A 25,533-nucleotide genomic window follows, 5' to 3' on the forward strand; every position below is an offset into this window, starting at 1 on the left:
TTTGTACTCTCATCTCCCTCATTAATAGATATCATGAAATGCACAAATCAGTACTACTTTTTATATACATGCTTTTATTTTCTCGGTCATCCTAAGTGCATATCTCAGACTTTGGCCTGTAATCAGCAGTTACAGAAACATCAATTCTATGTATGTTGATAAACACAAAAAAATTCGTTGGCTACATCACATCTCTCACATGCATACCTGCCACCACTACTTGGAGTGACGCATTCACCGTCATTTTGTGAGCATATATGTAGTCTACATTGCAGTTAGATTGCTATACGCAAGCAAAGCACCTTTATGTTAGAGAGGTCAAACAAAAATTTACCGCAGCCCAGCGTAGTACATGTTGCAATTATCTAGCTAGTTATTACATGGTATGACAATTGCCATTTGGTTTCATTTTTTACAAAACATTTTGTGCCGTCTACAGCCAGGAAACAATAGAAGGATTGTGTCAAGAAAATAAAGCGTGCCGATTCGGTTTGGAAAGTGTTAGAGATTGTAGCAACACAATGAACTTAACCCAGTAACAAGTGTCTTGAGCTCTACATGTCTAATTGAAGCCTCCTGCATGTAACACAAGGGTGCTAGGCCTGTATGATGACAATAAAGCTTGCTTCTACAGTGAACTGCCAGACTTCAAGGTAGCACCATCTAGGGAAGAAGTGTCCTTTATATGCCACTTCTTGCAGAGCGCAGCATATACTGATCGAACGGTCGCACCTTGAGCCTCTGGAATAAACTTCAAGACCTGCACCTGGAATCAACATTTCCATGCAAAGTTTGTTACTAAGGTAGCAACTTGACAAGCTATCACGGATTTTTTACGCAACACAGGAACATGCAAGTGGCCACGGCACTAGGTTCACTCAAAGGCGTCAGATAAGAGAAAAGTCTCAATGTTGCTACAGAGTGGTGGACAGTGGGGAGGCAAGAAGAGGGAAGTCAGATGGAGCTCTGGAAGTCTCGCCCTATGTCAGCTAGGTGTCACATGAAATCTTTTTTTGCAATTTGGTAGAAAATGTTTCAGTTTGTGGGCTAACGTTGTATCAAGGGAACATCTGCACTGCATAATGGAACGTCTATGACTTCCATCAAAAAGTCCCCTTGCCAGGGTTTGTTGGAAGAAAAACATCAGGGCACTGGCAAAAGGAGAGACTTGACAGGCAAAGACAGAGAGAGAAGGACGGGGGGTTCAGAGCTTGGCTGTAGACGGAGCGCCCCGTCAATCCTTGCAGACAGCCAGGGCATCATTGCGCTCCTCGACCAGCTCCTTGCCCGTGGCCTCGATCTTCTGGCGGGCAAAGTCCGACATTGACAGGCCGTCAACGATGCGCCAGCGCCGCTGGGCGTCCACTTGCACGGGGTAGCTGAAGATCACGTCTGATGGAGAGCCGTAGGAGCCGTTGCTCATCACCGCCATAGACACCCACTCACCCTGCATGGGCGGAGATTATTTCAAGACTTAGACACTTGATGCACTAAAAAAATTAAACAATCATGAGAAACCAGTGCATGAAAAAAAAAAAAATCCGACTGAAACCACTGCCTTATGTGCTGGGGCAGCACCACGGGCATCAGCACGGGGGGTGCAAAAGGGGAAAGCCACATTCATCACCATTCATTTAGGTGTCATCCTTGTCAACACTGCTAATAAACCCCATTTCATGCTTACATTTACTATATCTGGTAACTTGTGCAAAGTGGCAATAGGAAGCATGTGCACCGAGACAAACTTTCTCCACCAGTATGGTCAGAAAGCTCTGGTTTCTTGCCCGTAAAGTAGTCCACTGATGGTGACTCCATTTAGAGCAGGAATAATTGCCTCGTACAGCTACCATAAGCAATGGCTGCTCAGGTAGGCCACTCACCTCGGGGGTGCCATGCCACCAGTCGTGCACGTGGTCAGCCGCAGCCTTGGCAGCCGACATGGCACTCGACAGCTTGCGTGCCGCAATCACTGCAGCCCCACGCTTCTGCACAGTCTGCAAACACAAATATTGTTCCGTACGGTCAGCACAGAGTGAAGACAAAGACTGCACCGTGTTAGCACCGTGTTAATATATGTATCCAGAGGGGGATGTTCACAGTAAAGGCCATTTTGTGTGCTGAGAGCACGAACAGCAACGTTTCAACTGATTTCGGGTCAAAACTACTCGGGTCATTCTCGCAATATCAGTTGTGGAACTGACAGCAGATTTCTTGTACTAGCAGCTTTTGCAGCAGAAACTTCAGGCTCCATCGCGGGAAAAAAACCTCACTCTGCAGCAAAAAAATATCTAAATCTTGCCTTCAAAAAAAGTGTGGTAGAAAACTTCAGCTACTACAGTGCAGTCCACTTATAGCGATGTTGAGAAAACCGGGAAAATCCGATCATTATAGCCAATTGTTATAATTGGCGATAAATAGGAAAAATGCATATTTTCCGAAGAATGTAGGCTTGCCTACTTACCAGCGATGAGTAAATCGGGTTAAGCAACTCTAATCATCATAAAGAGCACTAAATACTTAATTGCAGCGTACATCAATAGCCATCAAATAACATAAGCATAGAAAAACGTCGGAATTCACGGTCGCCTGAGCAGCAATTGAGGCTGATCAATCATCGTGAGCATCGCTTCCAGTAGCACGTACACTGGCGGCAGTACTTTTTACGTGCGTGAAACCAATTAGCGACTGGATGAACTGCAGGACATCCCCAGCCTTCATCATCATCATCACCACCAGCCTGACTATACCCACTGCAGGGCGAAGGCCTCTCCCATATTTGTCTAATTAACCCGGTTCTGTGCTAGCTGCATCCACTTGACCCCTGCGAACTTCTTAACCTCATCCTCCCAACTAACTTTCTGCCACCCCCTCTACCGTCCCCAGCGTTGATGATCATTAAAAGTGTAGACTGCGAATGCCATATTTTTTCACAAGGCTTGAAACCTTGCCAGAAATCCCGATGAATCTGCCGTTTCATGTCGAGAGCAATTGCACTATAAATGCGGTCGGTGCTATCTTCTGCGGACACACAGTCAGCGATGATGATACGGCCGCACCCTTTGCGCTGCAACAGGCAGTGATTGCGATGATAAGGCTCATTTCCTAGCTGCACGCAATGGCACATGGATTTTTTCACGATAGTCCATTTTCGTCGCATGTATCGAGTTTTCATGTCCTCAGTAGTTAATTTCCTATTTCTTATTAAACATTCAGACAGATTTTTGTGGTTAACATCTGCTGGGCGGCAATAAAGCTATCGTATTCGATGTACCGCCAATAATCAATCGTTATATCTTGTTTATTTTTACATTGGGCCAATGAGAAAATAAATACCAAGAATTTGATCGTTATAAGTCAAATATCGTTATAGCTGGTGTCATTATAAGTGGACTGCACTATAGAGCTAGCAAGTTTGAATTTTCATTGTGGTTGGCAGTAAAACAAGAAATCATTTTGTCTTTAAAGTAGGGGTTTGCAAATATTCAAAATTTCGAATATGAATCATGTTTTTGTTCCGTATTCGAAAAACTAATTGTAATTTTTTGGACATTGTAAAACTACAAGATACGCTAAAATTAAAAAAATATTCACAGCACTATGCGCTTCACTACAGTACTTGACCGCGTGAGCTGTGCAAGTGAAGCATCCTCAAAATGCAAATTTATCCTGTATAAAATTTAAGTCGGATTTTTCAGTAGGTTATATATATTTTTGTGCAATTCTACTCGCTCTCTGTAAACGGAACTCCTGATAAAACATACTTTCCCGGTCCCTTGAGGTCTTGTTCAATGAGAGTCTGCCATACATCATTTGTATTCGAGCATATGCACACCCCAGTAAGTTTTTATCACGCTAAACACCCTTTGCCGACGCTGCCCCTGGCACAGCAAAATCAAGAGTCACAGTGAAATGGAAGCATTGCAACGCACGGTGAGAAATTCGCCTTGGAAGTAGGCTTCATCCTTGATGGCCTCAGTGACCTTGACATTCTGGCCCTTCAGATTAACTGAGGCATGGCTGGCATCGGGGAACTGTGTCGATGAGTGGTTGCCCCAGATGATCACGTTGCGGATATCCGCTGCCGAAACCTTCAGCCTCTGGGCAATCTGCAGTGGCAGAGAGCAACACTTATCACTCACTGTGTTCAACAACAAAGCCCACACTTTTCATTTATTCTTTTTCTTTTATTTTTTTTTTCTTGACAGAACTACATTACGCCGATTCTAATACTAATGTGATTACTTTTACTGTAGGCGAAACAAGTATGAAAGCGATCTACAACTTCAGAATAAGATGACGAAGGAAACATTCATAGTCTAGAATAGTATAGGTATGCACTGTACGGCCTTTATGACAGGAGTATTGGTCACATCACAGTACAGGCGAGTTTGGCTGGGCTGGTGTTGGGTTACAGTAGGTTAGGTATAACATGGTGACACACACGAAGCACCCTGAAAATCAATTTTTCTTATACACATGAACATTGGTTTGGTTTTGTGGGGTTTAACGTCGCAAATCAATTCAGGCTATGAGAGACGGTGTAGTGGAGGGCTCCGGAAATTTCGACCACTTGGGGTCCTTTAATGTGCACTGACATCCCACAGCACATGGGCATCTTACTTTTCGCCTCCATCAAAAAGCGGCAACCACGGACAGAATTCGATCCCGCATCCTTGGGCACAGAAGTCGAGCGCCGTAACTACTGCACCACCGTGGCGGGTCAACACACAGACATTACATAAGAAACAAAAAGTGCAGAGGCTGCAAGACCCAACATTAAAAATTTATAACACAGTCACACCTGCCAACCTGATGCAACTAAAAACCGGAATACTTTTTTGCCAATACGGGAGGAGATGTTTGCCCAAACTTGTAGATAGTGTCCAATCAGTCCATTTGCAGCAAACCTGCAGTAGCAGGCCTTGCTAGTTTCAAAAATTTTTCAGGTAGTTTTGTGATTTCCTTTCAACAGCAACAGATGTAGGAGAGTTGAACTGCACACTGATGAGCAGAATTCAGTTATAGTTTTAATTCCAAATCATCTTTACCGCTGTGAGACACGCTGGCATTGAATTCAAATGTTTCCCAAATCGAAAATGCCCATCTTTACTTGATGTCACGAAGCAAAGCAATTCAGAAGTGCAAAAACATGAAATGAAACCAGCCACAGCCAGTTTAGCTTGATCTGACTTTGATCCGCTGGTTAACCAATGATGCCGATGGTGCTAGTGCAGCTGCTGCTGATGATGCTGGCTATTATGATGCAGCTGCAGATTCCAGTGTGCCTGCTTCAGAAAAACCATTCTTGCGCAGGCAGACGCAACTTTTCAGTAGTAGTAGGGCAGCATTCGTACAACCAGAAAGCTCTGTCAAAAATCTGAAATCTCCTGGGTGAATTGGCAGGGCTCGAAAGTATAAAAACCATTCTTGCGCAGGCAGGCGCAACTTCTCAGTAGTAGTAGGGCAGCATTCGTACAACCAGAAAGCTCTGTCAAAAATCTGAAATCTCCTGGGTGAATTGGCAGGGCTCGCAAGTATACAAAGTAACTAAATGCACTAACAACCAAGCTTACCTGCATATTAATGCATAAATACCGTATTTACTCAGCTGCAGTAAAAGTTATCTTTTACTGACTAAAATGAAAGCCATACCTCCATTACATCAGGACAAAGGGCTTGGTTGGGCCCCTATAATTGCTTGCAGAGCGGCTCAGCCCATATAAAGGCGGCATTTACAATGCAAAAAAGCGCAATGTACCTCTGCACATGACAGCAGCAAACGCGCACCTGTCCTTTGGCCCTGTTGTGGTCGAGGCGGGTCATGGCGGTGAAGTTCTCCTTGGGGATGGAGGGAGCGTACTTGGAGCAGATGAGGGCATTGGTGTTGGCCGGGTTGCCCACCACCAGCACCTTGACCGACTTCTTTGCGAACTGATCAAGGGCACGGCCTTGGCTCTTGAAGATCTTGACGTTGGCAGCCAGCAAGTCCTTGCGCTCCATGCCTTCCTTGCGGGGCATCGAGCCCACCAGGAAAGCCACGTCAATGCCCGAAAAGGCAGTCTTCTCGTCCTCCGTGGCCACCACCTCTGCATCGACCAAAAAGAATGCAGCTGTAACCAGAGCTCCTCAATACTACCAGTTGCGAAACTTACCATAGGAGCCATGATCAAAAAAGGACGGTTTTGATTGGTCAAAATTCGGGTGTTTACGAATGGTGGCAGCACCCGCGGCCATAAAGAAAACTGCGTCTAAATTCCAAACTTTCTGATCGTTGATAAATGCACAACCATTATAAAATAAAATTAGTCGAAGACTTGCAGTGGCAAAAATTATTAGGATAACAGCCATATAGTTAGTTAAGATGGAAAAAAGGAGAGAAAATTTTGATTTCCAAAAGGCAATGGCTGCAATAGCAAAAAGCTTGTATTGAGCACTTCCAGATGGCGTGAAAATTCAGACACCCGAAAAATGCGTACAAAATCCGGTCACTTTTTGAAGCGGAGTTTCGCAATTGGTATGATCCAAAAGTTCTGGCTGTAACTGTGCCACTGCTCTACGCTCGTGCGTCTGCTTGTCGCAGCACAGAGATCGGGCTCCCGTCGGCAATATTTCTCTTTGAGCACCAGGGAAACTTTAGGCTATGACAAAGGCCCAGAACTTTAGGTGTTAGGCTACACAGTAAACATATGTTGATATGTTCCTCTTTCACATGATTTCATGGTTCATATGCTCAAAAATCGCAGGAATTAAATATGTCCCACAGAGTTTTTTTCCCCAGTTAATGCATTCCAGGATGAAACAATAAAAAAAAAGAAAAGAGAAAAAGCTGAGCTCTAACAGATGAGCCAGCCATTTCTGCAAGAACATAATGTGAGAAAAGAGAAACATCCTAGCTCTTCGTGGTGCTTAAAAACAGGAAGTCGAGCATCTGAAAAACACAGCACATAAAAGCTTGCTCAATGTAGAGACCGAGTCACTCAATAAGGACGGTCCATTGATGGTCCAGATGTGTCACAAAGCTCCTTCCATGCTCAGAACGGCTCAAATGCAGACTGGATTATGCTACACTAGAAAAGCAACTGTTCAAACCGTGTGCCATGCAATGATTTCAGAAGGGTTTTACAGTGCCTGGGCTCTGCTCTCACAGCCAAACGCCATGCCACTAGCTCAAGCCACATCTGGGGTCCAGCCCGACTAGAAACTCCACACATTTTTCAAACGTATGCAGTCTAGATAAAACGTCTCTCCAAATTTTTTTATCAATGAGGTTTCATCACGTATTGCCTATAAATGCCTGGAGCAAGATGTTGACAACTTGCCTGCTTCGCTGGTTCTCTACAAGGTGTTGCCGTTTGTTGCATACTTATGGGAAAATGCCTCTCCCGGCTACTCTTTCAAAGAAGTAAAGATGACAAAACGCATAGCATGAGGAATTGTGATAGTGATGAATGCTGAGAAAACAGCCAACACCGTAGCCAGCACTTGCGTTATGTGCACAGGGCAACTGCAATGATTAGACGGAAGCAGCTTTGCATGCCAACATGCGAACAGCAATGAGAAAGATGCGAACTGCAATTTTTTTTAATGAAATAGGTTCCGTACTACACACTACTATGTATCATGCAGAATATGCAGGTCATCTGAAAGAACGCAGTGACCACAGGGCAGTAAGTCCCAAATTAGTCGATGACTGAAGAGGGAAAGGAAGAAGCTACTAAGAAAGAAGCCTATCAAACTAGCGATAGAGGAATTCAGGCCCTTACTACAGAAACCATTTTCAGATTTAGCCAAATAAGATAAACTTAGTGTTTAAGCAATGAATAATAATTTACAAATTATAACAGCATGTGCAGCAGAAATACAGGGTAGTCAAGATATCTGCAAACACTCTAAGGAGACGAAGTATCTGAGAAACACCAATGCATGGAAGCGTTCAACCCAGCACAGATCAAAACTGGCAGAGCTATCAACGTTAATAAGCGCATGGTAACCGACATAATGTCGATAAAATTGAGCATGATCTAAAAAACTGTGGTAGCCTGAATGCAGTAAAGAGAAAACTAAGAATAGCAAAAATCAGATGCATGCATTAAGCGAGAAAATAGGAAATGTCAATACAAATATGGACAAGACAGTCAATGTAGCTAAGGAGTTCTATACTGAACTATACAGTAGCCGAAGTAGTACAGAAAATAACTGGCAGTAGTGAAGAACAAAGTAAAGAAAGCTTTAGAAGCTACGAAAAGCAGAACGTAGTTGAAGAGTGTCAGACAGCTGCATATTTGTTGAAGGATGGAGGGGATACGTTAGACAAACTGGTGACATTGTACTATACGCAATGACTTATGACTTCAGAGAATATGGAATCTTGGAGGGACACTGATATTATCTTAATCTATAAAAAAAAGGATGCCAGGGACTTTAAAAATTGGAGACCAATCAGCTTACTTTCTGTTACCTTCAAAAAGTTTATTGAGGTAATGAACATCAGGGCAGCCTCGAGACTTTAATTAGCCAAAGGACCAGGCGGGCTTTTGCAAGGGCTAATCAGCAAGAGATCATATCCATGTTATCAACCAGGTGATAAAGAAATGATCAGAATATAACCCACCCCTATATAATAACATTCATAGGTTACAAGTCATTTGACTCGGTCAAAACCTCTGCAGTCATGTAGGCACAGTGAAAAAAGGATGCAGCAAAATCCATACGTGGAACTCTGGCAGTATCGGTAGTGAATGCACTGCAACCATAGGCTTCCATAAAGAAAGCAACAAAATCTCAAATAGGAAAGTGTTCGGCAAGGAGACAAGATTTCTCCAGTGCTATCCATCGCTTGCTTACAGGAAATATTCGGAGAGCTGGACTGGGAACAGTTAGGTGTACGGGGATAAAAGTTATTAGAGAATACCTTGATAGTCTGCAATTCCCTGATGACACTGCCTTGCAAAGAAACTCTGAAGATTATTTGCAAAGCGAGATCAGGGGCCAAGAGGGGCAAGGCAGAGTGGTAGGTCTCAAATGTATTATCCAAAAAAATTAGTGTCCAACAGCCTCAGAAAAGAGTAGTAGTTTGCAATAGGAAGTGAGGCACTGGATGTGCCAAGAAGATATGTCTACTTGGAGCAGGTTGTGACTGCAGAACTGGACAATGAAAGTATAATAACTAAAATAAGAATAGGGTTGAATGCATTTGGAAGGTACCATTAGATCATGAATTGTAGCTTATCATATCTTAAAAAAAAAAAATGTGTGAACAGTTGCATTTTACCGGTACTCACCTATGAGGCAGAAATGTGAAAGCTAACAAAAAGGGCTCGAATTAGATTGAGGACAACATAGCGAGTTATGGAAAGAAGATGATAGGCGTAATGTTAAGAGACAGGAAGCAAGCAGAGTGGACCAGACAGCAAGTACAAGTTAATGACATTGCACTTGAAATCAAAGAAATGAACCTGGGCAAGCCATGTGATGCAAAAGTAGGACACCCAATGGTTGCTAAGGAAAACTGACTGGGCTGCAAGAGAAGGCAAGCGTAGCAGGAAACTGCAGAAAGTTAGGTAGATAGAGATTATGAAGTTTGTGGGAATTAAGTTGGGAATTAAGTAGTAACAGCTGGCACAAGGTCAGGATAATTGTAGAGGTATGGATATAGTGAACTAGAATACTTTCTAGTGGTGCGACCGCCTCCGCTGCAGAGGGCCTCCAGCGGAAGAAAGGTGCGGCGGCGCTGCAATCGACCGCACTTGAAAGCGCGTCAGCTTCCAGGCGGCCGTCGCGCTTGTAGCAAGCCGTTGCTTGTAGGACAACGCGTCCTCTGACGTTTTAGGCGAGTCAAGTTTACCACCACGAAGTGATGCAAAACTACTAAGGAACGAAAACGTTCGCTTCCGCTTTCTGTTCCTTCGAGCTTCGTTGTGCATATGAAAATATTCTGATGCTGTCGCTGGTGGACCTTATAGTTGTACAATTGTCTGGTCGGAGGCAGCCGCGTCACATTTAGCGGTGGTATTTGTTGCAGTTTGTCATGCTTATTACTGACCCTGTTTTATCCATGAACGAGCAAAATGAAAAAAGAAAGTGTATTTGCAAACGCGCACTACGATTTCGCGGGCGGCTCAGCTACATTGCTGATTGCAATATACATTCCTCGCTTCGCTTATACGTTTTCTATGGTAAATTTCGTCTCACCGATGGTGCAGTTCACATAAAATACGTGCTTACATCCTAGCTTCCAAACGCCTTTAATGACGAAATAAAAAAAAAATTCCCTGCCTATGGTCAAGCTACCGCCGGCCCCGAGACAAGAGCGCATGAAGAAGGAAGTTCGCCATAAGTGAAATGCAACGGCGGTTAATATTGTTTCCTACTACTAATTTGAAAGAAATGTGCTTTGTCATAATTTTAAAATTGCTCTTGGAGACTCATAAGAGCTCCTCCCTCTGTACCCAGCCTCGGAACTAGCCGACATTTAATTACGCCGAGCAGAGTCGTAACATTTTGTGTGTGTGTGCGCGCGCGCTTGAGGGGGGTGGGGGTGACGCGCCTCAATACTGTCCGTTGCACTGCATACATGTTGTTAGTTTCTTAGGGAGATTTCATTATTTTTCATCGTTTAATATCTTCGTATACGTTTCTGTATTGCAAGGAATTTGCACTGCACTTATCTATTGCTTGGTACGCACAAGTGCTTGGCAGTTATGAACACCAATAAACAACAAAGTTGTCACAGAGCATAACAATGATTTTTACTGCACATGCACAGCTTGCTGAATTGACACGATACGTGTTTCTTCTATTAGCTTGCCCAATAGGTGTACTCTACATTGCACGCTGCCTTCGATTTCAGCGTTGAAAAACACCGTTCTCGCAACTGTTATCTCGCCCGCAGCCGCATTCAGTGCACAGCAAACATAGCACACCCCGGTAAAATCTAAAAACTTGTGCAGCGCCCACGATTTTGTTGGAAGTATGAGTCCACGGAGGTCAGCGACACTAACAACACCGTCTGCTTCGACCATGCCTTTGCATTCTTCGCTGCCCAGATCAGAGTCCGCAGCTTGTCCGTCCTCTTGATTACAGTGATCAGTGCGCCGGGATTTACTGCTGGTATCACATGGCAAGCCTAGCTGCCGTCTTTTCCTATGAGGCCTAGGAGTCAGAGTGGGCTTGCTCAAGTAGGCGGGCAAGTTAGGCAGAAGGGTCGGAACTGGCGCGCCAGGTGCAAGCGTAGGAGTCCCCCTCGGAATTCTAACTTCAGTTCCATTTATCACATGGACATAATCCCTCAAAATCAGATGAGCTTCAAAGTGCAATTCACACACAGCACCATCGGCGTCAAGCGGCTTGTCAAGCCTATGGAGGTTTCGCTGCCAAGCAAGCCTTTGCTGTTCGTCTTTTGGAGCCTTAAAAAGCGACACCTTACGCTCCTGCGCTGTTCTCGCGTAGCCAGTTGTGCAGCCTGGTGCGTAACAGTGATTTAACCACCGCTTGGGAGGCATCGTCGCAGCTTGGGAGGCACGCACGCACGAAGCAACATTCCGCGACGCCAACAACACGCACGCAACTGCAGGAGCAGAAGGCGCACACTCGCTTCAAGTGCGGACGACGACAGCGCCGCCGCTACTTTCTTCCAAAGCAGGTACGCGGCGCACAATGGGATGTGCCTCCGCTCGAGCCACTGGAAAACCTTCTAGTACACTGTAGTATGGGAGAGACCGTTGCCCTGAAGTGGGTGCAGTCCGGCTGACAACAATGACGGAAAGTGCAAAGGTCCAGTAGTTACGAGGCAGTGGCAGGAGGCCAGAACTAGAGGAGGCAGACTGGGGAAAGACCGAAACCTTACGACAGTTACATACATCAGATGTGTACCATACAGAGTACCTGGTTGCGTCAGCTATTAAATGCAGTTCCCACAACTCCCTCGCTTGAAGTTTACACCATGTGACTTGGAGGACATGTAGAGAAGTTGTACCATCATGTACCATCTAAGGATGGTATTTACTCTTTCATGCACTTAGTGGGGTGAGTTTACTGAAATGCTGCAATGAAGTATTGGCTTAAGCTAATCAGTACAGATGGAAAGAGTGAAACAGAGCAAGAACAGGGTGATAAAAAAAGTGACAGGGCCTGCCTGTGTCACTTCTGCCTCTCGTCCTTTCTTCGTGCTCTTTTGCTCTTTACTTCCAACTAATGTAAACAAACTTACTGTTTTACAGAAGCAGTATCAAGAAGCTGACACGGCAATTTTGTTTATCGTTAAAATAATTTAGCTGGCTGCTAAAAACAATTTAAGAGGACACTGCTCAAATTGCCTATTCCTGGTTCATGAATGCCTATTTTCGACTTCAGAGACCGAATGCTTTGCTGTTATATGCTTTTTTTAGTGCCTATATTTCTGGGGCCCAGCTACTTATGGCATGCCACAACGCTGATGCCACCTAGGAAAACATTACGAGCTCTGCCACGCCGCCTGGTGGATTTGCCTAACACCACGCTAGCCGACTTTGGCCCCACTCAGCCAGATAGTGTATGTGCATGGCTTTTTTACTTGAGGTTAAATTAAGGAGCAGTGCAGATAGACCTTCATGAAGACAACAATGTTTACTGCACAGCAAAAGATTGTGTTGAAGTGGAATTGGATGAAGACAATGATGTTCACTGCACAGCACGAGAGTGTGTTGCAGTTTTACACAAGGCATGATTGGCTATGGTGATAATATAGTACTCTCATGCATTGGCCTTCCCAAGGGAAATTGATCTGTTCGTTCTGGCGCGGGTTCCAAACCCCGTTGCGGCAATGTTTTTTTCTTTAATGACAGTTTGTGCGGACATGCTTTGTGCAAAATTCCTATCCACATTTTCTCTCCACAATTCCTGCTCACAACACTCATGAGTGCGCATTAAAATATTTTTCCTTCCGCCATCACTACAGCAAGAAGAGCTGAACGGGCTGAGAGAGGCTCACCCTTAAGCAGTGGGAAAGCACAGTCGACCAGCTCCATGACGACACCATTGAGAACGCCCATCATCATGGGGATGTCCAGCAGGTGAAGGATAACCGGCTGCAAGGCAAAAATCCATATGTGCCAGTTTACTCGACACTTAACCTGTACTCTTCAGACGAGCCAACATTGGGGTGCCTTGACAAAATTAGTATTAAACTAATAATAACCAAATGACCATCACCAAGACTATGACAGCTCACCTGGTCGGCCCCAAACACATGCCCCTTGGCGATGATGGGCACCAGGGAGTAGGCAATCTGGCCGGCAGCGCCAGTCACCAGCACTCGTACAGGCTCCTTGCTCTAAAAACAAGAGAAAGGGCACGGCTACTCAGTCCCCCGTAGTTCATTGGTACAACCTACCACCAAGTGCTATGCACCTTTCAAATTTGCAACACCATCAATTCACAGCCAGGGACAGCTCCAAAATACTCACAGTGCGGCAGCAAGGACAAGGACTAAGCAAGGGGACAGTTATAATTAAAATAAACAAAAATACTTAAAACATACATAAAACAAAAGGCAAGTAAAATGAGCAAAATGCAGATCAGAACAAAGCGTTCAAAAAATTTTGAGGATGGCAGCTGCCACTTTTTGATAGTCACCAGTGCCACAAGCAACCAATCCCTAGTTTTGGTCACTTACAGCACTAACTGTAAGGTTTGTTCCATGAGGTATCAAAAAGAAAAGTTTAGACATTTTTATCATCTGCATAACTTGCTCCTACAGCTTGAACAGCTAAGGCACTTGTGTTGCCTGTTACCACAGAATAAAGGGCAAAATGAATTAACAAAGAAACAATAATCAGAATAGTGTCACAATTCATTAAAGGGACATGGAAGCAGTAAGTAGTGAGGTTAAGAAAAGGTTCAGAGCGATCAGTATTCCATCACTTGCCACCATACCACAAGAGTCTTAAGCTAGCTTCATAACACTGAAGATACAGTGATCAAAAATGACACCCCTCTTCCTCTATAACTCGTATATTCCAAAGCGGAAGAAAAAGAAAACAGGTCGTGACCACATCCTCTCCTGCTCACAACACTGGGGCACGCCTTTCAAGAAGACTTCACTAGATTTTTCATTTTTGATGGCCTACAAGAACACTTCACCAGATTTCCCATTACAAGTCAAATGGGGAGGGATAGCTAAGAATATTCTTCGAAGCGTTTCCCTATCACTAGGAAGAAGCAATCTTTAGAAATTATTTATTTCTAAATTAAACTGTAAGCACAAACAATTTAAATTTTAATAGAAATATTCAGCAGACACACTTAGGACTGCCTACGTGTATGAAGGTGAAAGCTCACTCGCACAATACGCTGCATGCTATGCCCAATCCCCATGCTTCCTCCCGTGGCGCTGCGCACCACTACACAAACAGTAAGGCGATGCCCTCCGTACTTTTTCTGTTCCTCTGACGGCACCCTCTCTACTCTTCCCTCTCCCCTTCCTTCGCCCTGCGACAGGGGTATCAAGTGTGCATGCCATAGTCGCTTCAGTGGCTCGTCACTATGGCAACCAGCGAGGCATCACTGGATGCTTTTGCTACTTGCTGCGGACACTTCCTGACCATGCCACACGTCAGCCAAGCAACGCTTTCGCTTAAATACTCATAAAGAACAACTCCACAGATTTGTTGCATTTGAATAGGGCCATCAAAGTCATCTCAAAGTCCTCTAACCTCCTAATTAAATTTTCTTGGAAATTTGACCCAAAATGGTCTTTTATTACATAAACTACCATTTGTCGGCTGAATAAAAATTTTCGAGGCTGCAAACTGGACTCGGAGTGCCATAAAACACATGATCAGCTGGACTCATCAGGAGCCAGAAATGACAGCCGCAAGTTCACTAGGGGTTTATTGCAGTACGTTCTGCACTTCTTTCGTACACCAAGCTAAACAGTATGACACTTAGGCTGTTTTGCACTGAGAGGCAAACTTTATTAAAGAATTGGGAAATTCGCTTATTGATTGATGCTCCCCGCGAAATGCGCAGCCTATGCAATCTTTTGATTATGCATGGTTATCTGTGACAACCCTCCGCAGATCAAAAGAAAATCAGCGTGGCTAAACAGGAAAATGAAAATGACAGCATCAAATGCAGCAGCAGCATATCAGCTACAGGCACTCACGTCACCAGTGTTTAATGTAGAAACGAGTCACCAGCAGCTGAGTACTTTGAGCAGGTCACGCTCATTTCGCTACTTCCATCAGTTCACGAGCACTTAGGGGAGAATGCCAACGTGGTAGTGGTGTAGCTGGTCGTGACAATGGAAACGTGGGTGGCAGCACCGGTGCCTTGGAAGAACCTGAACCTTAGGACTGTGGCTCACGTCTAAGCATATGACCCTGGCAGCTCTTCCAAGTTGTCCAACTAAGGTGGGCCGGATATACTGACTGCATGTGCTCACGTGAGCAGGAGACAAACAAATGTCTCTGCTGAAGGCCCACCATCCTGCACACTTGGTGGTGTAAAAATACTCGAGTTGGCCATTTTTTAGCACCTTGTTTTATCAGCGAAATATAGTTGAAATGAATGTCTGTCACCATTCAGAGGAACTCGCTTTAAATGCAGAGCATAAGGTTCAATTTCGTCTTGAAAGCACATGAATTGCTAATGCACGAGCACTAGTTCTAGGCTCACTTTCATTTTATTCCCAGAAAGCGCCTTTCTTTTTTACTGGTGTCATTTTGATTTCCAAAAGAGACAATGGATTTGAGGGAAAGTATGTAATTAGGTATGCCTCACAGCAATGGTCAAAGTTCTGAAGACTGCAGTAAATCCTGCGTACTGTGTCCTGCATTTGAGTGTAGCAGCCCTACAGATGATGGCACACCTGTTTCGAACCTAATGACTGAACAACAAACACTGGAAGATAGCAGGTTTAATGAACACTGAGAAGTTGCCAATTAATTGATTATGTCCTGAGTTTTATGTTTGTTTTATTACCTCAAAGGCCCTCTCCATGCCAATGCAGGTTTAAAAATATATGTGTCAAATTCAAAAATAACACTTTCGAACTTACACAGAGAATGAATGAAGAAATGATGGGGAAAAAAGAATGATATAATTAAGAATAAATAGCAATCTAAAATGAAACCTCTGGTAGGCTAATCCAACACCAACATTTTATTTTATTTAACCAAATTATTACCAGCAGATTGAGATATTGGCCAAATGTACATCCATTGCCAGAATAACACTGAGCACGCACACTGGCGTCACAACCTTTCTCACGCATTGCATAAAGGAAAGTTAGCTAGGTTAGCTAGGTTTATATGCACATATATTAGGGGCACTTTTTAAAAAGCCTTCAATTTTCATGTGCAAATGCACAAGCAGCACTCAAATGCTGCAGCTTGCTTCACATTACCCTGGCCACTGCTGCACAAGCAATCTGCAATGTCCTATTGTCTACGCCTGCGCAATGCTGGCACATTTAGGTTTACACACAACGGCCACCTGCCTAGTTAAAGAAATTCAAAACATGCTCTTGTGACATCACTGGGTTCCACCCCAGCAGAAAGCTTGTACTGTGCCTGAGAACCAATGACATTAGCAAAAGGGCATCTAATCTCTTGCATCCTGCTTGTTGTCTGCCATTCAGGTGCAGAAGCTTAGGGATTCAAAGACGTAGTGCTCCCATTCACTGCAGGCACCCTTTGTGTGCTTCAAAGCACAGCAACATCCCAGTTTTACGATCTGTGGTAAGGAAAGCCGATTTCCCCCCTCCCCCCCTTTCACTAAAGAGGACTGCACACCAAAGAAATGCATTCAAGAAAAACAAAGGGTGGACCATAATTGAGGACCAACAATGCAACATAGATAAAAGCTTAGTGGGAGCTCCAATACAATACAGAAATTACTTTTCCCTCTTGTTACCATCATGAGCAGCGAAAGACTGCTATATGGGAAAACTTTAGTGAATAATTTCATGAAAGATGGAACTATAGAGGCTCCACGAAAGGATATGTGGGTTCTCTGCCACTACGACCAATTTGCTGCTCGTTCTACATAATGCATGTCTGTGCAAGTCTGAACGAACTAAACTTCAATCAATGGTTAGTGCGCTGAAACCTAACAACTGCCAGGCAAAATTTGCAGAGCTTATTATCACTACATGATGCATACTCGTGAATCTAGTGCTCATGGATTTCTTCCTTCGCTGATGAACCAAGAACAAACCAAACATAGCAAAAGAATGGAATGAAATTGAACATCTTTGTTTAAGAAAGAATGGAAAGTAGCATGCACTGAGTCTGCCAGTCGTCGGTTTAACCATGAAGGCCTTGCCTACTGTCAAACCTACAGAAACAGTCACTGTAGCTGAAACATGAGCGCACTGGAAAAAACCTGAAACGTAGTTAAAGTATACAGAAAACCTGAGAAGCAAACTGTACAAAACATAATAAAAGCACTTCATCGTGCACATTTCTCCTTGTTTGCTGAAGGCTAATGCTACCTAAACCCGAATGCAATCCACAATATTTCATTCCTTTGAGACTTGCTCTGGATACCTATTTTACAGAATTTAAATAAGGAAATGACTGCAGAAATAGTTAAACAAAGTAATTGAATTAGTAACAAAGGGAGTAAAGAAATTTAAAACAGCCTTTGATGCAATAGGCCTATTTTCCGACTTATAATTAACATTGACCTATGCTTGACTGACAGCTTCGAGAATGTCAAACTCATTAGAGGCCATCCAGTAAGGCCTCCAAAAGGCTAACGCACTTGCTGCCTGTTAACAGCATTGAATTTTGCACACAGGTGTTCTGTCAGCCTGATCAATGTATAAAATGAAGAAGAAATGTGCAATCAACTGTGAGACCAAACTCCACAAGCAACTGTCGCGTTTACTACTACCTTAAAAAAGTGCCAGCCATGCATGGAACCTTCTGCAATAAAATTCAAATTGAGTTACTGCTGACCTCCACTGCCTAAATCATACATGTGGAAATGTTACAGCAATGTAAACAAAAGCCTCTGAAAAAGAAAGTTGAGTATGTATTCATTTAGTTCTCGAAATGATGGCTGTTCAGGCGAGAATTCCTACAGCGCATGGTGTACCACACAGAATTTCTCTAGAACCACCAAATGATGTACAATTGAATGTGTTCTTGATGCTGTTCCAGCTTCAACAACCAACAATACCTGTGACATGTAGAAAGTGTTTAAAGTCATGTGAGGCATGAAACAAAACATACTATTAATACGTCATTTTTTCCCAATTCTAGCACTTGAAGCAGGCTGCCTTAGCGACGAAGACATCGGCTGGTTATGGAAACCAAAACAGCATCAAGAAAAAAATTCATTTAGTACAGATCATATAGCCGTCATAGGGGAGTATCACGATCTGTATATATTAATGACAAACACATCAATTGACAGAAGAAAACAGGGCAGCAAAAATCTGCCGTACCCCTTTAGCGTAGGGTGAGAACTTAAATATAGCAATCGGAAAATATTTCACAGCACTGCCATAATCAATGCCACATTGACAAAACTTGACTAAAATGATGCAAAGGAGCTGAAATTATAAAAAACAGACTAAAATTTGCCAAAATAGTTTGTACATTTAACTTATTTAAATTTTCCTTTCATAAATTTATACCTAATATAATTCTTACTAAAGGGCCACTGTCCAGAGAAGGACCTTTTAAGCGAAGGAGCCCAGTGTTTCGATCAGGTACCGGGGATAGTCTGTGCAAAATGCTACAGTGACACGTGCGCCGCAAAGCAACGAAAATACAAATCAAAGCTCTCTTATGCTCTCCTTCGGGAAGCCAGCTTTCCCGTTCCCTGCGCTGGCCCGTCGAGCCGCAGCAATGACGCATTTGTCGAGAACGACGTCCATTGGTCCGTCTCGCTGTCCGAGGGTGAAGGATGGGTGTCTACCGCTCTCTGTGCGCTTTTCCCTCGCCACGGCCAGACTGAATCCAGTGACGTGCGCTTCCTCGCCCATTTTTTTTTTTTTTTAATTTTTTGCTCACACGGAGTGCCATGCCCTACCTCCCGCCAAACGTGGAGGAGGAAGGGGAATTTGTCTAGCGGAGGCTAGACGACCTCGGGCAGGAGAGTGAAAAACCTTTGCGAGGGAACGGAAGGAGGGAAGGACGACAGAATCGGGTGATTGCAGTGGCTGTAATTGCGTTATTAGTTACTCTTTTCAAAAACATTTTGCGGCCTTGCGTTCTGGGGGCGAAGTCTCACAGTCACCGGGGAAGAAAATATTTTCGACCGGAGGGTGGACAATGGGCCTTCAATTTTCAGCGTTTTGTCCTGTTCGTTCATAATGATTGTAGCACAAGGGAAGTAGTCGAGGCACACCATATCGTGAGGAAGGGAAATCGTTGTGTCAGCCAGAAATCAGTAGCCTTATCTTCTAAGGAAATGGACATGTTAAACAGAAAGGGGGGGGGGGGGGGGGGGGAACAACGATGATCGCACGTGCGGATATGAGTCTTCAATTACGTGACAAGTGAATTTCTGACGAGGCGCATTCGCGCATGCTTGATGCCTGCCTTTATAAGGCAGTGTGTTTTTTCCAATCAAAGCAATTAGATCAGCACCACGTGTGCTTTTTCCTTCCTAGTCCTGTGTGTATGCGCTGTTTTATAAGAAAAATTATACTTTTCTTTCAGATATGGCTTGAAGCACTATGGTATAATTAGCCAAAGAAGGCATGTATTACATGTTTGAGAAGTAGAACCAGAATTACAAGCCTAGAATAAAAACTGCATTTTCTACCATTTTTTCTTCGTTTTTGCCGAGTAAGTACACTGAGTGAAAGCAAAATAAAATGCTAGAAAATTGCTCTTTTTTTGCAGGCTTAAATTCTAGTTCCACTTCTCTAACATATGTATGCCTTCCCACACAGCTAACTGCAGTGCTGTGGCTCGGGCCATTTTGGAGGCATGGATGAGTAAAATAAAAATAAAAGAGAAACAGTAAAACCATTTTTAGCAAATTTAACTTTATACAGCTACAGCTTCTGCGTATTATTTCTGCCAAGTTTCATTAACATAGCTTCAATTAAACCACTGTTGCAGAATATTTTATGAATACCCCTTCTAAAATCTCGTTCCACCAACACTTTTGATGCCTGCTCGCTCCCTCAACCTCGCAGACTGAAAACAAGTGTTGCACATGATCCTAATAAATTTTCAAACATAGACATCCCCACACTAAATGTAGACGAGTGGCCGCAAAAGGTACACACGTGACACAGTATGTGCCATTTCAGGATGCAGCATGCAGCCTCAGGGCCAGAGTGATAGCCCAATTACACATGCGCACAGCCATTCACAGTGATCCATGCATGCCAAAACGATAACCACTGCGGCTTCGTTCATACTAAGGAAAAGACCATTTTCAAACAATATGCAATACAAATCGCCGGAACTATGCTAGCACAAAGCAGAAAGCTCTGGGACTGCCCTGGATCAAACATTTGCATATTATATCAGTCATTGCAGGCCAAAGGACTTTCCTAGTATTTTACAGCGTAAGCTCTAATCATCATCATCATCATCATCAGCCTGATTATACCCACTGCAGGGCGAAGGCCTCTCCCATATCTCTTCACTTAACCCGGTTCTGTGCTAGCTGCATCCACTTGACCCCTGCGAACTTCTTAATCTCATCCGCCCACCTAACTTTCTGCCGCCCCCTGCTACGCTTTCCTTCCCTTGGAATCCAGTTTGTTACCCTCAGCGACCATCGGTTATCCTCTCTTCGCACTACATGTCCTGCCCATGTCCATTTCTTCTTCTTAATTTCCACTAGAATGTCGTTAACTTGAGTTATTTCTCTGACCCACTCTGCACGCTTTCTATCTCTTAATGTTACCCCTACCATTTTTCGTTCCATAGCCCTCTGGGTTGTCCTCAACTTAAGTAGAACTCTCTTGGTTAGCCTCCACGTTTCAGCCCCATAGGTGAGTACAGGCAAGATGCAACTGTTGTATACTTTCCTCTTGAGCGATACCGGTAAGCTGCTAGTCATAATCTGCGAGTGCTTGCCAAATGCGCTCCATCCCAATCTTATTCTTCTTGTTATTTCCTTTTCATGGTCCGGATCTGCGGTTACTACCTGTCCTAAGTAGATATATTCGCCTACTACTTCCAGTATTTCGCTACCTAATGTAAACTCCTGTTCCTTCCCGAGGCTGTTGAACATTACCTTAGTCTTCTGCATATTGATTTTCAAGCCTACCTTTCTACTTTTCCTGTCTAGGTCATCAATCATTATTTGCAGTTCATCTCCCGAGTTGCTTAGCAAGGCAATGTCATCAGCAAATCGCAGATTACTGAGGTATTCTCCATCTACCCTTATCCCTAACTGCTCCCATTCCAAGTCTCTGAATACTTCCTCTAAACAAGCTGTGAATAGTACTGGGGAGATTGTGTCTCCTTGCCTAACACCTTTCTTTATGGGAATTTTGTTACTTTCTTTATGCAGAACTATGGTTGCTGTGCAGCCACTATATATATCTTCCAGCACTTTCACGTACGGCTCTTCTACCCCCTGATTTCGCAATGCCTGCATCACCGCCGAGGTTTCAACTGAGTCAAATGCTTTTTCGTAATCAATGAATGCTATGTATAAGGGCTGGTTATATTCCGAGCATTTTTCTATCACCTGATTGATGGTATGGATATGATCGATAGTAGAGTACCGTTTCCGAAACCCTGCTTGATCCTTTGCTTGATTGCAGTCTAAGGTTGTCCTGATTCTATTAGCGATTACCTTAGTAAATACCTTATACGTAACAGACAGTAAGCTTATTGGTCTGTAATTTTTAAGGTCCTTAGAGTCCCCTTTCTTGTGAATGAGGATAATGTTTGCATTCTTCCATGCTTCCGGTACCGTCGATGACACCAGGCACTGCGTATACAGGGTGGCCAGTTTTTCTAGCACGATATCCCCCCCGTCCTTCAGCAAATCTGTAGTTATCTGATCCTCTCCAGCTGATTTCCCCCTTTTCATAGTTTCTAGTGCTTTCTTGACCTCGTCCTTCGTCACTGGTGGAACGTCTGACTGTTTTTCCCTACCGCCAATCTCATTACGGTCCTGACTACTTTGGCTACTGTAGAGATCTGTATAGAACTCCTCGGCTACTTCGACTATCTTGTCCATATTAGTGATGACGTTGCCCGCCTTGTCCCTTATCGCATACATCTGGTTTTTGCCTATGCCCAATTTCTTCTTTACCGCTTTAAGGCTTCCCCCGTTCTTTACAGCATGCTCAATTTTCTCCATGTTATACTTCCTTATATCGGCCACCTTGCGCCTATCGATTAGCTTTGATATCTCGGCCAATTCGATCTGGTCTGTTGGATTGGAAGCTTTCATACTCTGCCGTTTCTTAATCAAATCTTTCGTCTCCTTAGACAGCTTACCGGTATCCTCTCTAACTATCCTACCGCCTACTTCTACCGCGCTCCTTGCCTCTAGGGTAATGTCGCCATCCTCAGTTAGAGCTGAATACCTATTCTGTAGCGAGATCCTGAACTCTTCTGCCCTCCCCCTCACCGCTAATTCGTTGATGGGTTTCTTTCTTACTAATCTATTGCGTTCCTTCTTCAGATTTAGGCTAATTCGGGACCTCACCATCCTGTGGTCACTACATCGAACTTTCCCGATTACCTCTACATCCTGCACAATGGCGGGGGTTGAACACATGATGAAGTCGATTTCATTTTTAGTCTCTCCGTTAGGACTTTTCCATGTCCATTTTCGGTTCTTCCGTTTGCTGAAGAAGGTATTCATGTAAGCTCTAATGTTCCACGGTTACTAACTAGGAAAAGAACTGCCTATCCTGCTTTGACATTGAAGACCAGTAGAGGTCAAATCAGAATTCTCTCTAAAGCTTTTGGCTTAAAAATACAACTAGTTTAAAGGAAAGGCGCACTAACTATCACACTTTCTCCCTGGACACCTGAGCCACACCTTAAGGGAAGGGAGAAAGGTGGGAGTGAAAGAAAAAATTATGAAAGAGGTACCGTAGTGGAGTGTACAGGTTGTTAAGCACTCAGGCATCTTTAACACACACTGACATTACTCAGCCCATGCATTTTGGCTGCATCGAAACGCGGCTGCTGTAGTCAAGTTCAAACCCAGGCATTGCGGTTCAGCAGCAGAGAGTCTTAACCATTGAGCCCCTGTGGCAAGTAGCTTGCTAAGCCAAGTGCATACTGTGTATATATAACTGTATAGTTAGCACTGAGTGTAAGTATATCAGATAGTTACTAGTCAGTCACAAGGCAACTAATAGTTAAGTATAATTAAGCATGTAAAATATGATTACTAAACCATGTGATATATCACTGGACAGCTGCTGATGAGAGCAAGTGTAATCTGATAGCTTTACTAAGTTATATTCGGTGCAAAATAATTCTGCAATCTAAAATATATAATGTAGTATATCGTTGGACAACTACTGACAAGAATAAATATAATCCGATAGCTTCATAATCAACAGTAATCAGAGCAATTAATGACATCAAGATATGGTACACAATGCAGTATATTGTTGGATAGCTACTGATCAGCACATTATAGTTGCACCGTTGCCTACTCGTTACCAAACCATGCAAAACAGAGCTTGCGTTCGATAAACTGGGGTTCGTATTCAGAGTTTGCATCATTTTCAGAAGTGTCATTGTCTCCCTGACTTTGAGTCATCTGAATGGCGGAAACAGCTGATTGGTGGAAATGCAGGAACCGGAAGTTGTAGCAACCGAACTGACATCAGATTCTGTTGTTTCCACCAATCAAATGGCTTGATGGTTGGTTGGTTGGTTTGTGGGGTTTAACGTCCCAAAGCAACTCAGGCTATGAGAGACGCCGTAGTGGAGGACTCCGGAAATTTCGACCACCTGGGGTTCTTTAACGTGCACTGACATCGCACAGCACACGGACGCCTTGCTTTTCACCTCCACCGAAAAGCTGCCGCCGAGGCCGGGATTCGATCCCGCGTCCTTGGGAACAGTAGTCGAGCGTCGTAACCACTGCGCCACCCCGGCGGGGTTCAAATGGCTTGAAGTCGGGGAGATAACACTACTGAAAACGAAGCAAAATTGGAATACGGACCTAAGTTGACCATTTGAACCTCAATAATTTTATATTTTTTTTACTGTTGTCACTATCCAGACAGGCTCCCCCATCCCAGTAAGGCACACTTCAATCTTCCTGCATTCATGCTGTCCTCCACTACACTTCCTTTCCTTTCATAAGAGCTCTGTCATTACAACAGACTGCTGACCACACTAGCCCACTGCACATAACATGCCCTCAGCAGCATATAGTTGTGTAAGTGCACTTCAATCTATGCTGTTTGTATATGACAATGATAAACCCTTGTCCCCCACTTTCAGAACCAATGCATCTGCAAAGGCAACTTATACCCTACCGCAGATCTGATGCCTCCACACAGCAAAAAGCATCAAACGTGGCGTTCACGTCCCCATAAGTCCGCCGTTTATTACACTGAACGCGAGCATTTCTTTGTATGTCGCGAATTCAAATACACGCTTCAAATATCTGTCCACTGTAGTACGAGACCACAGTAGGGCACGTGTTTAGCGGCGTCATGCTTCATTCAATACAGTCAGAATGATTACACTGGTATGCACAAGAGGCGTGCGGTGACGCGGAAGCAAGAAATTGTGTACGTCCTTCCTTCCTCCTCCAAGCGTTGCCAACAATCTTATACGTGCCTTTGATATCAAGCTCATCCGCCATAGTAAGCTGCGATGACAAGATAGTGGCAGATATGTATATACTGGTGCGAGCCGACTAATGTGACGTCAGCTGCTCTTAGAATACGAGATCGTACGGTTGAACCAACGGTGCGGTATTTGATTTAAAGTGACGTACTTACGCTGCGTCTGACGCAGACACAACACATTGTGCAACAGTAACTTCATTTGTGAGCCGGCGAACGTAGCTATCGCGCGAAGCCCGAATGAGGAGTAGGCCCCTGCGGCCCAAGGTCAAAATGATCTCGAAGTGCTCGCTTCCAGCACGCCGCTTGATCACCAAATCACACATTTCCCCTGCGGCTTCGAACTGAAAGAGTTTATCACTGAGCCACAAAGCACCTATCTGCCGTGGGGTAGGAGCCTTGCTTACCATTGTATCAGCGTTCGAAGAGACGAGCGAAACAAGAAACCGGCCTTCACACTTCCTTTCAGAAATACGCAAGGAGATACCGCCGACCGAAACTTGAATGCTGGAACAGGAACGCCGCTCTGGCTCTGTGTTACGAAGTTTGCAATCAAGCGTGTAGATTCGTTTTCTTTACTCCGTTGTGCAACGGCGTTAGTAGCTAACTATAAACGCACAGTTATGTAATAAACTTTTGTTTATATTACTCAAAATAATTAAAAATAAGAAAGTAAACTACAATTTTAATATTAAAATTAAAAACAAACCTTGATTAGCATCTAAATTTTGACAAAACAATTAATAAACTTAGACACTTGAACATAAAAATGTTAGGAGAAATTTAGTGTA

At 43.8% G+C, this 25,533-nt stretch overlaps 1 protein-coding gene across 1 annotated transcript; it reads right to left on the bottom strand.

The window, feature by feature from the left end:
* Positions 1–54: 54 nt before the first annotated feature.
* Mdh1 (malate dehydrogenase 1) lies at positions 55–25,309 on the bottom strand. Its single transcript, XM_084581903.1, has 7 exons — positions 25,150–25,309; positions 13,208–13,309; positions 12,968–13,064; positions 5,788–6,086; positions 3,930–4,106; positions 1,881–1,994; positions 55–1,447 (listed from the first exon to the last, which is right to left on the bottom strand). Exons 1-7 carry the CDS (start codon positions 25,150–25,152, stop codon positions 1,235–1,237), a joined length of 1,005 nt encoding a protein of 334 aa, XP_084438029.1. The 5' UTR covers positions 25,153–25,309; the 3' UTR covers positions 55–1,234.
* Between the last annotated feature and the right edge of the window lie 224 nt (positions 25,310–25,533).

Source organism: Amblyomma maculatum, chromosome 10 (assembly GCF_055883805.1).
Source record: "Amblyomma maculatum isolate TAMU_Amacu chromosome 10, ASM5588380v1, whole genome shotgun sequence".
In the NCBI taxonomy this organism is placed as follows: domain Eukaryota; kingdom Metazoa; phylum Arthropoda; class Arachnida; order Ixodida; family Ixodidae; genus Amblyomma; species Amblyomma maculatum.